A 17,497-nucleotide genomic window follows, 5' to 3' on the forward strand; every position below is an offset into this window, starting at 1 on the left:
GCAATATGAAAAAATAATGCTCTAAATCACTATTGATTAGAGAAATGCAAATCAAAACAACTCTGTGGTACCACATCACACCTATCAGATTGGCTAACATGACAAAACAGAAAAATGATAAATGTTGGAGAAGATGTGGAAAAATTGGAACATTAATGCATTGCTGGTGGAGTTGTGAAATGATCCAACCATTTTGGAGAGCAATTTGGAACTATGCCCAAAGGGCTACAAAAATGTGATTACCCTTTGACCCAGCAATAGCACTCCTAAGGCTATATCCCAAAGAGATTATAAAAATGGGAAAAGGACTCACATGTACAAAAATACATATAGCAGCTCTTTCTGTGGTGGAAAAGAATTGGAAATTGAGGGGATGCCCATCAATTGGGGAATGGCTGAACAAGTTGTGGTATATGAATGTATGGAATATTATTGTGCTATAAGAAATGATGAGCAAGCAGACTTCAGAAAACCTGAAAAGACTTATATGGACTGATGCTGAGGGAAGTGAGCAGAACCAGGAGAACACTGCACACAGTAACAGCCACGTTGTGCGATGACTAACTGGAAATTGAAGAGATGCACATAAATTGGGAAAAGGCTGAATAAACTATACTATATGAATATGATGAAATAATATTGTGCTACAAAAAATTATGAAGGAGATTGGTTTCAGAAAAACTTGGAAAGGCTTGTATGAATTAATTCATATTGAAGTGAAGAGAATCAGGAGAATAATTTTATATAATAAGAGCAACATTTTAAGGATAATCAACTCTGAAAGATTTAGTAACTAGTCAATACAATGACCAAGACAGTTCCAAAAGACTCATGATGAAACATGTTGTTGACCGACAGATAGAGATGTGTAGATCTCTATTAAAGTGAAAACTGAAGCATATTTTATTCTCTTTCTTTTTCTTTATTTTTTGAAGGGGAGGATCAGATGGCTAATTCAGGAATTTATTTTGCATGACTATACAGATTGTAATGGGTTTTGTTTTTCTGGCTATCTCAGTTGGGATGAGGGGCCAGAGGGAGAGAATCTGAAACTGAAAATAAAATAAAATTGAATTTAAAAAGTAAAAGCCAAACAGAGGATTTTATATTCAATCTTGTCATTAAAAAAGGGCTACTGGAGTTTACCAAGTTAGGGGGCTGACATGGTCAAATCTAAATATACTTTAGGGAGATTATTTTCACACCTGACTGGAGGATGACTGACTAGAGAGAGAACTGAGGTAGGGAGACCAAATTGCAGGCAACAACAACAGTCCAAGCATAAGGGAATAAGAGCCTGTACCAGGGTGACAGCAGTATCAGAGGAGAAAGACAGGTGTGGGTAAGAGATGCTGAGAAAGTAGAACTGAAAGGAGCTGACAACTGATTAGATGCTAAGAGTGAGAGAGACTGAGGAGCTGAAGATGACAACAAGATTATAAACCTAGGTGACTGGGCAGATGGTGGTAATTTCAAGAGTAAAAGGGAATTTTGAAGATGGGAGGGTTTAGGGGAAAGAGAATAAGCTCAGTCTGAGGAGTGCTGAGTTTAAGACATCTGTGAGTCATCCAGTTTGAAATGTCCAATAGTTAGCTGGAGATGTGAGAATTGAGATCAGGAGAAAGGTTGGAACTAGATAAATAAATGAATCCATGGGAGCTGATGAAATCACCAAGAGAAACTCTCATATAGACAGAAGAATGCCTCAGACAGAGATCTGGGTAACACCTACAGTAAGTAGATGAAAACTGGGGGAAGTTCTAGTAAAGGAGACAGAAAAAGAACAATGAGACACGTAAGAGAAGAATCAAGAGAGAGAAGTGTCAACCTAGAAAGAAGAAAGTATCAAGAAGAGGATGATCAACAGTGTCAAAGGCAGGAAAGTACAAGAACAATCAAGATTGAAAAATAAAATCACTGGCCCTCTCTTATCTCTAAGTCTATTTAAAAACAGAAATCTTTACCCCAATAGACAAGTGGTCATAGTAATTGAATAGGCAGTTTTCAAAAGAAAAAACTGAAAGCTAGGCATAATCACGTGAAAAAAAAATGTTCCAAAGGGTCTTCTAGCCCACCTAATTTGCACATACCTACTTAAAAAAAAAAAATCTGAAAGATGCAAGAGATTGAATAATGATAAAGATATCCAATGAGAAATTGCAGCGAATTACTTCCTCCACCCCAGAAATGCACAAAAATTCAGCCAGAAGTTCAGAGGCAATAGGAAAGGGGACAGATAACAAGGCCAATTCTAGTGCAGGCAAAAAACAAAAACAAAAACAAAAACAAAAACAAAAACCGGAAGCATCCCAACCTACCAGGAAAAAGACCAGGGAGATGAATAGACTCCTAGGTTTTTGTGTGGCAGTAACAAGAATAGAAGCCTTCCCCCTACCCATAAGCCACACACAACCCACCTCAGAGAAAGCCCAACAAGGATGGTCAAAAATCCCAAGAGTTATCATAAACCCAGAGTGGGGACCTGGAAAGCACCAAGAAGAAGCAGGGCAGGGAATGGCAGCAACTCTCAGATTTGGACAGCACAGGAAATCAAGGGCTTCAAGAACAATAGTACTATGTCCTAAGACATCAGAGTGATTCCAGAATATTCAGAGCTCTGAACTGAAAGGCAAGTAAACCAAAGAAGACACCACTCGGAACTACAACAAAATAATGGATAGAAAAAAAAAATAATTATGTAGATCTAAATCCTCTGAAAAGAAAAGAACAACTCTAATCATTGCAAACAGTGACTTAAAGAAAAACAACGATTCCATGAGATGGCCAAAAATATTATAACAAAATGAAAAAGTTGAAACAATAGAAGGAAATGTAAACTAATTGATATAAAAAAAAACAACTGACTTCATCAAAAATAGGTCAGAGAGAAAATTTCAGAATCACTAGGTTCCCTAAAGACCAAAATTTAAAGCTCTAGACACATATCAAGAAATCATAAATGAAAATTGCCAACATTTATTAGAACCAAAGAACAAAGTGAAGACAGAATCCATGCAAAAGCAGAAGAGTCAGGATCACATAGAATCAGCCAGCTTCTATTAACATCTCATGGAGAACTGGAATATTGTATTACACAAATCAAAAAATACAACCAGGAATAATTTTATCATGCAGAGTTGAATATAATTCTACAGAGGAAAAAATAATCTATATTTAATGAAAGTGTGGACTTTCAAGCATTTCTGATGAAAAGACCAGAGCTTAGTTGGAATTTTTTTAAAACAAAACACAAAGTTGAAAGAAACCTAGAAAGGAAAATTCACTTTATAACTAAAAGAGGCAATATGATGATATAAAGCTAATATTCTAAGAAACAGAAAAGAAGCTAACATTTCCTTAAAATCTTAATCTGTTTTAAGGATACTGAGGAAGTTAGATAAGAAAAACAAAGGTCCTGGAGATGAACTGGTTCTCTTCTGAGAGTTTGAAGAGAGAGAAAAAAAAAGGGAGGGTAAAGAGTAAGTCCAAATCAATAAGCATCTATTAAGCACTGCCTACGTGCAGGTACTGTGTTGTACACAGTAATTCAGTGTGTATAGGAGGAGGAAGGGAGTGGAACTCACTATTTTGCTTAATAGAGGTGTATAAGAAGAGTATAGGAACATGGAAGAAGGGGAGAGGGATTAGACATCAGATATGCCTCTTATAAAAAAAAAAGACAAAGGAAGTTTGAACACAGACACATTCACAAAGAGGGTGGAGTACAAATACATCAAACTAAACAGGGAAATATGTAGGGTGAGGTGTGTATGGAAGCAGGAGGTGGGAACACAGAGAATAATGCCAGAGAGGGATAGCCAAACAAATGTCTGCGATCCTGAAGGGAAGGGGGAAAAGGACAGTGAAAAAGATGCCTATTAGTTGGGGAATGGCTGGTAGAAAAAAATTATAGTTTACAAATGTAATGGAATATTACTATGATGTAAGAAATGACGAGAAATAAATTTGGAGATCTCAAGTAGTATGAACTGACTCAGAGAGAATAATTTCTACAAACAACTCAAAAGAATTAGGAATTGTAATCAATGTGGCGTCTCCAGAGAGCCCGTAATGAAGTCATGTTACCCACCTTACAGAGAGGGCATGGTTGAGGAGTGTAAAAAAAGCCATATATTTTTAAATGTGGGCACTGTCAATTCATTTTGAATGACTTGTAACTTGTATTATATAATTATAATTTATATGTTTGTAACTTATAACTTGTGTTATAAGTGAGGATTTTCTTCTACTAGTTTTGAATTGAGGAGAATCAGAGCAATTTGTAATAATGATGCTCCAAAAAATAAGGCAATTGAAATAGGAAGTTTAGAAGAAAGTGTAAACATGCAGGAGTTTTCAAAGTAGTATATGTAATTTATTATATGGGGTTTTTTAAACAGAAGGTATGAAATGGAGATTCACAGGATTATGCTATCCTCCTTTTATATTCTGCTAAGACTATGAAAACGCTCTTTTGGGATATTTAAGCTTAGAATAAAAAAAGAAATTTTTTAAAAGGAAAGATAAATATCCAGATTATTAATAAGAGGAATTCAAATTAAAACAAATTTAAAGTTTCACCTAAAAGCCATCAGATTGGCAAAGATGACAAAATAGAAATGTAGCAAAGTTAGAAGGGCTTTAGGAAGAAAAGCATATTAATGAATTATTGGTGGATCTTAAAAACTGATTCGAGAAAACAATTTGGAATTATACTAGAAAAGTTATTCAACTATACATACCCTTTCACTCAACAGTTTTGCTAGTAGGAATATACACCAAGAAATCAAAGATAGAGGGAAAGGTCCTATATTTATAGCATGATTTTTTCGTAGTGGGAAAAATGAAGAACAAAATAGGTGAATTTTTGGTGAATTATTTTAGAGAAATTAGAGAATGACTGAACAAACTGTGAAATATGTATGCAGTGCAATACTGTTGCTCTATAATGATTGATGAACATGAGGAATTCAGAAACTTAGGAAGACTTCTTATGATGACAACATTCATGTAAAGGAAAAACAACACTACAAGTCTACAGGACTCATACCAATGCAGTAAGCAGTCATATCAAAAGAGTCACTGTGAAAAAGGCCCTCCATCTCCCAGAAGGGAGTTGTTGGATTGTATACATACGTTGAATGAGACATGCATTTTTCAGACAAGAATGATGTTTTCTTTTTTTTTTTCCTTGACTATTTGTTACAAAGGAGCAAGAAGAGAGGATCCTGCGAAGGTGAGGAGAGGCGGGCAGGAAGTGAGAGTGAAGTTATAAAAAAACAGAGAATAAATAAAACTCTTAGTTTTAAAAAGGAAAGTTTTATTTTGTTTTGTTTTGTTTAAAAAGCTCCACTAGTTCCCAGCTGCCTTCACAATAAAAAGGGAACTCCTTTACTGGCATTTTAAGTATTTGACAACCTAGATCCAACCTCCTTAGCTAGGTTTGCTACATATTATTCCAATTCTGGCACATTATTTTCTAGTCTAATTTACCTATTAGCTATTCTCTATGACATTTTATCTTCTATTTCCACCATTTTGCCATGCTGTCCCGTTTCTTAAATGTATCTCTACCTTTTAGGACTTCTGGACACAAAGACTTTCCAGATCTATCCAGTTTGCAAGAATGCCCTGAAATTACACTAATTTTTACATTAATTTGTATTGAATTATATGTGTATATGTTGCTTCCCCCCAATAAAACATAAGCTTCTTCAGGAAGCTTTTTATTCACAATGCATACCTCTACGGCCTACAGTAGAGCACATAGAGACCAGGGCAAGACCTGTGATATCATCGGTATAAAGTTAACTCCCTCAAATAATGCAGGCTGACACCATCTCTCTACAGGAGAATTTTAGAAAGATGCCTAGACCACATTACAAAATGACTGACTTTGATAGACTTGCCTCTTCTCAGCAATGCAAGGATCTAAGATAACTCCAAAAGACTCATGATGGAAAATGCTGTCCATATGCAGACAAAGAACTATCGAGTCTGAATGCAGATGGAAGTATACTATTTGTTCTCTCTTTTTTTGTTGTTGTTGTTCTTGTTCTGCTTTGTTTCTTTTTCTCTCATGGTCCCTCCCATTGGTCCTAATTCTTCTTTACAACACGACTACTATGAAAATACGTTCAATATGAATGTATATGTAGAGCCTATATCAGACTGCATCCCATCTTGGAGAAGAGGGAAGAAAGGGAGGTGGAGAAAATTTAAAACTCAAAAGTTTATGGAAGTGAATGTTGAAAACTAAAACAAATAAATTTAAGAAAAGCGTAAGGAACTTGTCCAGGGACACACAGATGGAATGTGTCAGAGGCTAGGTCTCCCTAGCTTCAATGCCCTCGATATAAGCCCCAGTCTTCCTGGAATCAAGACCAACTCTCTACCCATTATGCCAAACAGCCTACTGCTGGCACAGAGGAAGAGTTTAATAAATATTTGTTGCCCAACTGAACAATTCAGGAATAAGCATTTTAATGAGTTTATCAATTCTGCACGGCAAGGTATCAGTTATACTGTGGAATGCATTAAAATAAAGGCAGGCAGAGATGGCCTGAGAATGGTAAGTTAGGGTCACGGGTAACTTAACTAAAGCTAAAGATCAAGTTGCCTCCACAGAGCAGAACAACAATATCTTACTTTGTTATAATAACTCTAGAGGATGGTCCTAACATGCACAAATCATATCGCTATTTGAAACCTCAGCCTTTAGTTGACACAAAAGAAAAATGGTAATGAAAGGAGTAAATTGAAGTTCATAAGCAAAGATTTTATGGATTTCTAACTGAATCCCTGATATTCAAGAGAGTCCCCTATAAAAACTCCTGAGATCATGCTGTACTTTTCTACTTAGGGTTCAATATCTTGATTACAGTAACAGGGCTGTTATTGCCCCAAATCTAGAAGAATAAAAAGGTAAGAAGCAATTACAGAACCAAGAGATCAAACTGCAGAAATAAGATTTCAAGAGATTCTTGGAGTACTAGCTAGGACCAGGTAAGCATAATCAAAATGTGGTCATTTAAATTAATTTTCCTCTTTTTCTAATGTCTAATCATATTTTAATGTTGTAAGAAGAGATAAACCGGGGGCAGCTAGGTGGTGTAGTGAATAGAGCGCCAGCCCTGAAGTCAGGAGGACCTGAGTTCAAATCCGATCTCAGACCAAACATTTGACATTTACTAGCTGTGTGACCCTGGGCAAGTCACTTAACTCCAACTGCAAGAAGCAGAAGCAGAAGAAGACGAAGACGACGACAATGACGACGATGACGAAGAAGAAGAGATAAATAGGATTTCAACAAAAAAGAAGATAAAAGATTTTCAGTCTGGCCATAGATGATACATGATACAACAGAGAGGGCCACTGGAGGTGTTATCCTAAGGAAGATATTCTTTCCTGTAGTAGCTATTTTCTCAAAGGAAACCAGAGCACAGGTTATACCCCAGGACTATCTCCTGTGCTCTCTTCTCTTCTTTCTCTGTTCTCTCTCATTTGATTAACACATAAGCTCTCATGGGTTTTATTATTTCTATGTAGCTATTTCCCATATCTATATATCCATTCCCAGTCTCTCTCCTAAACTTCAGCCATTCCTGATATCCATTTCCAACTGAATTTCACATAAATATCATAAATTCAACATGTCAAAACAGAACTCATTATTATTCAAATCTGCCTCTCTTCTGAATTTCTCTATTCCTGTCTTTTCCAAAGTAGAAGTCTGAGCATGTCACTTCCCCACTGAATAAATCCCAGTGGCTTCCTATTGCTTTTAAGATCATATTTAAACTCCTTGCATGGCTTTTAAAATCTTTCATAACTTTATTTGAGCCTCCTTTTTCCAGCCTTGTTATGCATTATTTCTCATGCCACACTACAATTCAACAAAACTGGCTTTGCTTCTGCTGTTCCCGCACATAATACTCCAAATTCAATTTCCAGATTTTTATGACAGATGTCTCCCATGCCTAGAATGCACCCTTTCATAACCCCCAACCACTCCTTAAAAATTCTACTATCCTTCAAAGTCATTATACAACAACCACAAAAAAATTTTATTATTACACTAATAAGGAAAGAAATATATTTTATGTAAGAAGTATAAACCTGGATAGAAAAATCTGGCAATTAAGGCTGAGGTTTTAAGATTGAATGCAGGGGGCAGTTAGGTGGACAGTGTGGATAGAGTACCAACTCTGGAGCTAAGAGGATCTGAATTCAAATCCAGCCTCAGATACTTGACACTTACTAGCTGTGTGACCCTGGGCAAGTCACTTAACCCCCACTGCTTCACCAAAAACAAACAAACAAAAAAAAGATTCAATGCATTATACATTTTTTAAACTAACCAAGCGAAATAGCATACAGAAAAGCTAATCATCTAAGACTCTAAATTCTAAGCTACATATTTCAGAACAAATTCTTAATATCACATTATGTGGAAACTGGATCATTCAATACCACCTCCATTAAACATATAGAAGCTCAATAACTCATATTATTGTATGTATTAGTATGTATTAGTACATCACCTCAAAAGCTGCATCTGAATATGTAGTACTAAGTTTCAACAAGATAAAGTCAATATTGTTCATTTTCCTGAAAAGTTTTGAATATGTTTAAAGTCATATTAGTGACAGGTCAACTCCCATATTTATGTATAATATAACATAAAATTCCTATTAGACCTGCAGATAAATATTTATATATAGAGGTATATGATATTTAAAGGAGAACAAAAATGCCAACATCTCCAAAAGCTTTTATTACAACAAAAAATGTAAACTATTACCCTATCTTGAACCTGTATTTCTATTATATTCTTTGTGCTTCAAAAAAGAAGAACATTTACCAAGATTCAAGACATTTTTAAGAGATTATTTTTCTGTCCTATACTCAGAATAGGTGTATCTCTGAACATAATATGAACAGGAAACTATATAGTTAACAAAGGCCTCATGGTTTATTTTTCAGGTATCTCCCATTTTCATGGTTAAGTAACTGTTAACATAAGAAAAAAATAATTCATAAAATATTTTATTTGGAAGAGAAGTTTCTCTAGTCCAATTTTCTTTTCAAAGTAAAACTACATTCTAAATCATTGAAGACAGATGGTCATTCAGCCTATGCTTGGATCCTCACAGTCCTGGGGGGCTCATGATTTTTTAAAGCAGTTTATTTCATTACTGAACCACGTTAATGTCAGAAGGGTCTTCTAATACTGAGCCAACACCTACCACTGTGTAACTTCCATCTAATGGTCCTCATTCTCTCCTGACAGAAAGATTCTAGTTCCTCTTCCATTAGATAAAAAGGACAATTGTAATGAAACCTATGGGCTGATAGAGACTGAAGTAAACAGAACAAAGAAAATAATTTACACAATAACAACACTGAAAAAATGAACTCTAATAGACTTAAAGACTCTGATCAACACCATGACTATTCATGATCCTAGAAGATTAATTATGAAGCACTCTACTTATCTCCTCATAAAGAGGGGATCATATTAAAATGTGGAATGCGACATCTTTTGGATGCAGATAATGTAGGAACTGTTTTCCTTGAATATGCATATTTGCTAAAAGGCATCTGTTTTTTTCCTCCTCCTCCCCCTCCCCCAACAAAAGGAGATGGGAGGGAGAGAATATCAATTTATGTTCACTGAAAAATAAACTAAAAGTTAATTATAGTTAGACAAATGAATAAAAACAATAAATTAAACTTGATTTCTCCAAAGTATACATTCTCATCCCCAGTTCCCACAACTACTTCTCATGTAATAAGATTTCCAGACAGCTCATATTTCTAGTCCCAACTTTCAGATGTTCTATGCCCGTGAAACGTCCTATAAACAAACACAGGGGTACAAGAAGAATTACTTCCCTTGCTTTAGATGCCATATTTCCATTAATGCAGTAAGGTGATACATTAGCATTTAAAATTAACTGTGTAATACTATTTGCTCATAATAAGCTTATGATCAATTAAAATCCACAGATCTTATTTAGAGGAACTGGAGTAGAGTTATCTCTTTCGTCCAGCAAGTATATGTAGAGCTGATTTCTAATCACGCCAAAAAGATGAGCATACAAGAAGAGACTTAATCATTGTTCTATGGAATTGATTCAACAGTTTAATTATGTTTATTTTATTCAAGGATTGAAATGCCTTAGATGACTAAATAACATGTATGCTGATTCATGTTGTTTGTAAAATATTTGACATTTTAAAAATATATTTTAAAAGACAACTTACTTGTTCCTTCTATAAGCAACTCTTGTCCATGGCTACCCAAAAGTGTACGGGAAAGAAAAGGAGCAAAATCCACAAAAATTTCGCGAAGAAGAGGAGCAGCCTTTTCCAGAGCATGTTCAAGCCTCTCTGTAATACTAATTAAAAGTATATTGTTATCAAAGTGACTCTGAAGTCATCAAAAGAATACTACAAAGAAAGCAAAAATTGCTACTGCGAATCACAACTCAAATCCACTAAGACTCCCTTTCTGGTCCATTCCCACTGCCTTCAGTTTTACTATTTTACAAAGCCCTTCACACCTTTACAAACTTCTTACCCCTTACTCCCCCACATAGTCTGCGATCCAGTGATACTTGCTTCCTTGCTTTCCTTGAACAAGACAGTTTATCTCCCAACATTTTCACTGATTGTCCCTCATACCTAGAATACTGCTCTTTCTCATTCTTTCCTTTGAATCCCAGCTAAAATCCCATTTTCTACACGAAGTGTTTTCTGACTCCCTTAATTATAGTGATTGTTTCTAATTTATCCTGTATTTAGCTAATATTTACATATAGTTGTTTTTGTGCTGTCTCCCTCATCAAACTATGACCTCCTTCAGAGCAGGAAGAATTTTTTGCCTTTCTGTACATCCCCAGAGATTAACACAGTGCCTGGCATATAGTACATGTTTAATAAAAGTTTATTGAATGATTTAGAATTTTACAACCACTCTTTTCAAATCAGACTTATAAGATTATATCTTAAAGAATTATAGAACTATGCCCAAAGGGTTATAAAAATGTGCATACTCTTTGACCCAGCAATACCACTTCTAGGGCTGTATCTCAAAGAGATCATAAAAATGGGAAAAGGGTTCACATGTGCAAAAATATTTATAGTAGGTCTGTCTGTGGTGGAAAAGAATTGGAAATTGAGGGGATGCTCATCAACTGGGGAATGGCTGAACAAGTTATGGTATATGAATGTAATGGAATACTATTGTACTAATGATGAGCAAGCAGATTTCAGAAAAACCTGGAAAGATTTATATGGACTAATGCTGAGTGAAGTGAACAGAACAAGGAGAACGCTGTACAGAGTAACAGCGACGTTGTGCGATAACTAACTTTGACAGACTTAGCTCTTCTCAGCAATGCAAAGATCTAAAACATCTCCAAAGGTCTCATGATAGAAAATGCTATCCACATCCAGAGAAAAAACTATGGAGTCTGAATGCAGATCAAAGCATATGATTTGCTCTTTTTTTTCTTCTGTTTTGTTTTGTTTCTTCTTCCTTATGGTTTCTCCTATTGGTTCTAATTCTTCTCTACAATATGACTAATGTGAAAATAGGTTTATTAGGAATGTATATGTATGTACAGCCTATATCAGATTGCATGCCATCTTGGAGAGGGAGGTGAGGAGAGAGATAGAGAAATTTAAAAACTCAAAAGCTTATGGAAGTGAATGTTGAAAACTAAAAATAAGTTAATTTTTAAAAATATTAATTAGGTTTATTATATTTATATTTATAACATTAGAATGGGAAAAATAAAAGGATTGTATACATAGAGCCTATATCAGACTGCACGCCATCTTAGGGAGGGAGGTAGGGAGGGAGGGAGAGAAAATTTAAAACTCAAAAGCTTATGGAAGTGAATGTTGAAAACTAAAAATAAATTAATTTTTAAAATATGTAATTAAGGGCAAAAATAAAATTCCATATATAAAAAACAAAAAAAGAATTATAAACACCCTTTAATATGATGTATAAGTCAATATTTCAAGGAATTTCATTGGTGTGAGTGTGAACACTACCAAATCCTACTCTGATGCACTATCATAATATAGAGGGAAGGGAACCTAGGTTCTTTAAGGCAAAGCTTTTTAAACACAGGCTCTGGCAAGTTGCATTAGACTGAAATGATGATAACAGCCCAATAATATATGTATATCTGCTGAACAGAAATCTATCTAAGTAATTCTGGAGATGTTCATCACATGAATATGGGTCACTAGGTGATGAAAGTTTTAAGCCACACAATATTTTATTTAGAAATATATATGTACATATATATGTGTGTGTATGTGTATATAGACATATACATATATACACATATACATATGTGTGCATATAGTATGTGTGTGTGCCTGTATAGATTTTTATGTATGTACCCATGCCATGGGTTTATACATATATACATATACATACAGATAGATATAGATATATGTCACTATATGGTTGGTTGATTGTCTTTTGTACTCAAAGAAGACCAATGACATCGTGATGTTGGGGTCAAGGTACAATACATTCAACTATGGTGAGCTTTAGTAACGCATGCATTAGCTTCATCATCTATGTGCACATCCCTGGAAAGTATACTGCCAAGGTAAGTGAATTCATCCACAGCATTCAAATTTTCTCTCTATGTTGTAATCAATAATTCCACGTATGGAACAGTGTAGTGCGAGCTAGTGGAGAACCTCTGTTTTCTTTGTGTTGTCAGGCCAAAATTAGTACAAATGGCAGAGAATCAATCCATACTTTGTTGCAACTCAGTCTCAGAGGCTTCACTGAGTGCATAATCATCAGCAAACAAAAAGCTGTGCACCGACTCTCCTTCTACTTTAGTCTTGGTTTGTACCCTTTTCAAGTTAATTTACCATTATTGTAGTAGCTGACCTTGATGCCATTTTCATTGTCATTGAAGGTGCCTGACAACATCACTGAAAGGATCATGGTAAAAAGTATGCGAGCAAATTTGGCCATGATCTTCCACAAGCCTTCACAATTGACAGTATCAAAAGCCTTGGTCATATCAAATAACTTTGTGTACAGATTTCCATTCTAATCCTGACATTTCTCACAGAGTCGTCAGGCCACAAACATCACATTGACCACTCCTCAGGCCTTTCTTCAGCCACACTGGTTGGCAGGTAAATGACTATCTTCCAGGTGAAGGATCAACCGATTAAGGAAGACTCTGGCAAAAATCTTGCCAGCAATGATTAAGAGAGAATCCCTCCTCTTGCCATATAACTTGGAAAATTTTAGTTAGCTTTTGTATGAGCAGTGGACCCCCTGCCTTGTAAATCTCAGCTGGAATAGATTCAGCACCAGGTATTTTGCCACATGAAAGGAAACTAATGGCATTCAGCTGGAAGTTCAGATAGAGAGAGATTGACTTCAAACTGATGTATATGGTCAATGGTGCCAGCATTGGTTGATGATTATCTGAAGTGTTTAGCCTATCTCTACAGGATCATGTCCTTATCAGTAATCAGTGTGGTTCTATCAGCACTGAGTTGTTGAGATGTATCATGGGTCTTTGACCCATAAGTCTTCAGGACATCAAAAAAAGTACTTTGGATTATTACTATCAGCATAAAACTGAATTTTATCTGCCTTCTCAATGAGTCAAGAACCCTGTATCTCTCTAAGTTTCACTTGAATTTTATTTCTGATGGACTGAAACACTGCCTTCTCAGAGATGGACAAACCATCCTGCTGGTAAATCCTGTTGAGTTCTCATTTTTCATTTAGTAACTTCTAAATTTCCTCTTCATATTGATCAAACCAATACTTATGTTTGTAAGTGTTCTGGTCCAGATGCAGTCAGTACTGTACACCCAATCTCTGATAGCTGCCCACTCCTTTTCTGTTCCACTGTTACAGTGTGTTGGCTCAGCTTTCCCTCCAAGTCAGAAACAAACTGTTCATATACAGCAAGCTCTCTAATCTGTTGATGTTAAGTTTTCTGGCAGCCATCTTCCCTTAGGGCCACTACTTTTGTTGAATGAGAATGTTTAGCTCAGAGAGGATAAATCTATGATTGCTCCAACGCTCAGAACCACACATCATCTTTGTCACTCTCACATCTTGTCTGTCTATTCTCCTTACAATGACATTGTCTATTAAATGCCAGTGTTTGCTGCAAGAGTGCATTCACAAAGTTTTACTGTATTTAGGTAAACAGAAGACAGTGCTGGTGATGAGGTCATGCGACACACAAATCTTCAGTAGTAAGTGACTTTTGCTGGTGCTATTTTTGCTCCCATTTCCCCCAAGGACTCCCTGCCATGTCCGATAGTGTCCTTCAGCACACTGATGAGTCTCCAGGTCTTCTTTACCTCATTAGAGTTCATCACAGTGGGAGCATACACACTGATGATGGTGGTGCGACGTTTTCCTGCAAGTGGTAGTCACACAGTCATGAGCCTGTTGTTCACTCCTTTTGGAAGGCAGACAAGTTTGTTGGCCAGATTAGATATGATTGTGAAATCTACGCCAGCTTCACATACTCTTTATCATGGCTTCTCATCACATTTTTGTGTGTTTCGATCACAGGGTGGAATCCCTGCCTACTGTGCTAAGCAAGCTAAGATTAGGAAAGGGAGACAACTGTTAGGGCACCTTTTCTAGCCCCTTCCCCAACCCCAGAGGTGAGCAGTGTGGTCCTTCAAAAAGGCTGCTGAGACACTAGAATACTGCTAAATCCCACTGTTACTCCAATCCAGTGAGAAAATGACCCTATGGCCTGGGCCACCTGTGTGCAGGTGTGTGACTACAGCTCCCAGCATATCTACACCTGCTGCTTCATCACTTACCCGTAGGTAAAAAATGGCCAAATGATATGGGTAATATCTTTAAGCTCACACATAAACTGGATTTAAGTGAGGCAGAGTTGTGCAAAGTTGTAAGCCTCATTCTCTCTTCCAGAGTCATCAGAGCATAGTGGTGATCGTGGCATCTCTGATGTCTAATCAAGCACCTGTTCCACAGCATCTGCTTCTGCCTGGTTTCATGGCTCTTTGGAAGAAACTGTTCACATCAACCTACTCTACCAAGGGAAGTCTTCACATGCCTGAGGGAGATACCCCCTTAACTCACCAAAAGGTTAGAGGCCCATCAACTACCCTCAAGCTGGTGAAAATAAAACAAGTCATTTGTGTTTGTGGAGATTCACAGGTATTAATGAAGAAATTTCATAACTTTCCCATTCAGAAGCATATCTAGAAGTTGTGGTAAACTGGGAAAGTGACCTCCATTGCTGGAAACAGTGAGAACTCTGACAGTAACATTTCATACAGTGGCAAAATTGCTATTTTAGGAAAAGGCAGAGACATCAGAATCAAAGTGTGGCATGGAAGCTTCAGGAGTAGCCACTGCTGCAGTAAGTAGTATACAGATACGTAAATGTACACACACATGAACATCTAGTGCATATTAAAAAACAGACATAAAAAAACAAGTTATTTGTGTTTGAGGAGATTCATGGGTGTTAATGTAGAATTCAGCACTCTTCCCACCAATAAATCAACCACTACAATAATACCAAAGTTTTAGACCACTGAAGTCACTGAGCATGAACATCAGAATGAATTCTGCATATGTAAAAAATAAAAATAATTTTTAAAAAGCAACACAGCTACATATCAGAGGTACAACGAAAGAAGAGTTGGAAATCAATACACGAGGAATCAATACCTCATATTTGAAACAGAGTCTTCTGGAACTGAAGAAACTACTGGGACAGCAGGTAATTTTGCATTAGATGATCCACTACCTATAAAAGAGTTATACAATGATCATTAGATTTTTTTAGAGAAATAATTACCTATTTCAAAGATTCCCTTCATACCAATTTATGGAGACAGAGCAAAGCATTTTAAGTATTTAATCATGTGGATAATAGTAACCCCCATCCACTCTTCTGAATCATCCAAGAAACTAATCCATTGACTTTATTTTCTTTTCCATTATAAATCATAAGTTCTTTTATCCCAACAACCCCTCTATCTTCCGTAACAGACAGGATGAAACTATAGATAATGAGCTAGACCTGGAATCAGGAAGCTCAGATTTCAAATACTCTCTATATGACACTTACTACTTGTGTAACCATGGGAAAATTACACATCCCACACAGTTGCAGTGTGAATATCAATAGCAGCACACAGAACGAGTAAGAATGCTGTGAGGATAAAATGAATTTACACATGCAAGTATCTTACAAATTTTAATATGGATAGTTTGATGGCTCAATGATTTTCTCAATGTCTTCTCTAATCTTGTGTGATTCCTGTTCATAGTTTCCTATAAATCTTCCATATAGATGCCACCTTAAATGCTATTTGCCTTCTGCTACATCTCCAGACACCATATAGATATCAAGTGAACACATAAGCAATCTATCCATTATTCCTCACTCACTCTACATGACTGGTTTTTTTTTTTTTGTTTTTTTGTTTTTTACCAGTCTGTTTTTCCCATGTAACTGATCTGGTTGTTGCTGTCAATGGTTCAGTCTACTTATGAACCTCTATACTGCTTTATGTGTTACACCCAAATTTATTTCTGGGGAGACAAGGTTCTTCATAATTCACAGACAGAATCACTGAGGAAATTATATGGGAGGAAAGGACGGTGACAGACAGACAGAGGAAAAGGAAGAGGGAGAGGAAGAGGGTGAGCGGGAGAGGGAGAGGTTGAGGATGAGAGGGCAAGGGCAAGGGTGAGAGATGACTTTTCTTTCAGGAAGATAGCTATTTGCCATTATTTATGCTGATCATTCAGACTAAAACATTCAGCTGAGTGGACAACTCATAGAGCTTGTTCACCAGGACATGTACCTCAAACAAACACTGAAAATGGACAATGAGGTAGACCCGTAGTAAAAGGAAAATATGGCAGGCAGATTTGTAAATTTCAAGCATTATAAAAAATATCAGGCATTCTATCAGGTTCGAGAGCACTGACAAGAAGTAATTACACTAAGAAAACAAAAATAAGAGGGCAGCGAGGTGGTACAGCAGATAGACCACCGGCCCTGGATTCAGGAGGACCTAAGTTCAAATCCAACCTCAGACACATAACACTTACTAGCTGTGTGACCCTGGGCAAGTCACTTAACCCTCACTGCCCAACCTAAAACAAAAACAAAACAAAACAAAAAAAAAAAGAAAACAAAAATAAAAATTTTATTAAAATGACATTAAATAGAAAAGTGCTAAGCAGCTTCAATCTTGTTCATCTCTGCTACCATTCTCCACCTCAGAAAAACTGTCACTATTACCAAATTACCCTTAATACCGCATTCATAAAATGCTGAACATTCAAATCTCCTGCTACAGAGCTCCTATCTCTCAGTATATACCACATCACTCTCTCCAAACTTAATATTCTTGGGGCAGCTGGGTGGCGCAGTGGATAGAGCATCAGCCCTGAAGTCAAGAGGACCTGAGT

The 17,497-nt window shown here is 36.4% G+C and overlaps 1 protein-coding gene across 7 annotated transcripts in view; it reads right to left on the bottom strand.

The window, feature by feature from the left end:
* Positions 1-17,497, bottom strand: part of LRBA (LPS responsive beige-like anchor protein) — a 676,054-nt gene that overhangs the window by 442,913 nt on the left and 215,644 nt on the right. For all 7 annotated transcript variants that reach the window (XM_027866938.1, XM_027866942.1, XM_027866935.1 and 4 more), the window contains 2 exons: positions 15,740-15,818; positions 10,270-10,403 (listed from right to left, as the gene is read on the bottom strand). In XM_027866938.1, coding sequence (XP_027722739.1) covers positions 10,270-10,403; positions 15,740-15,818 — 213 coding nt within the window. The remainder of the gene's footprint in view (positions 1-10,269; positions 10,404-15,739; positions 15,819-17,497) is intronic.

This window comes from Vombatus ursinus, unplaced genomic scaffold (assembly GCF_900497805.2).
Source record: "Vombatus ursinus unplaced genomic scaffold, bare-nosed wombat genome assembly UNPS02014784.1, whole genome shotgun sequence".
Classification (NCBI taxonomy): domain Eukaryota; kingdom Metazoa; phylum Chordata; class Mammalia; order Diprotodontia; family Vombatidae; genus Vombatus; species Vombatus ursinus.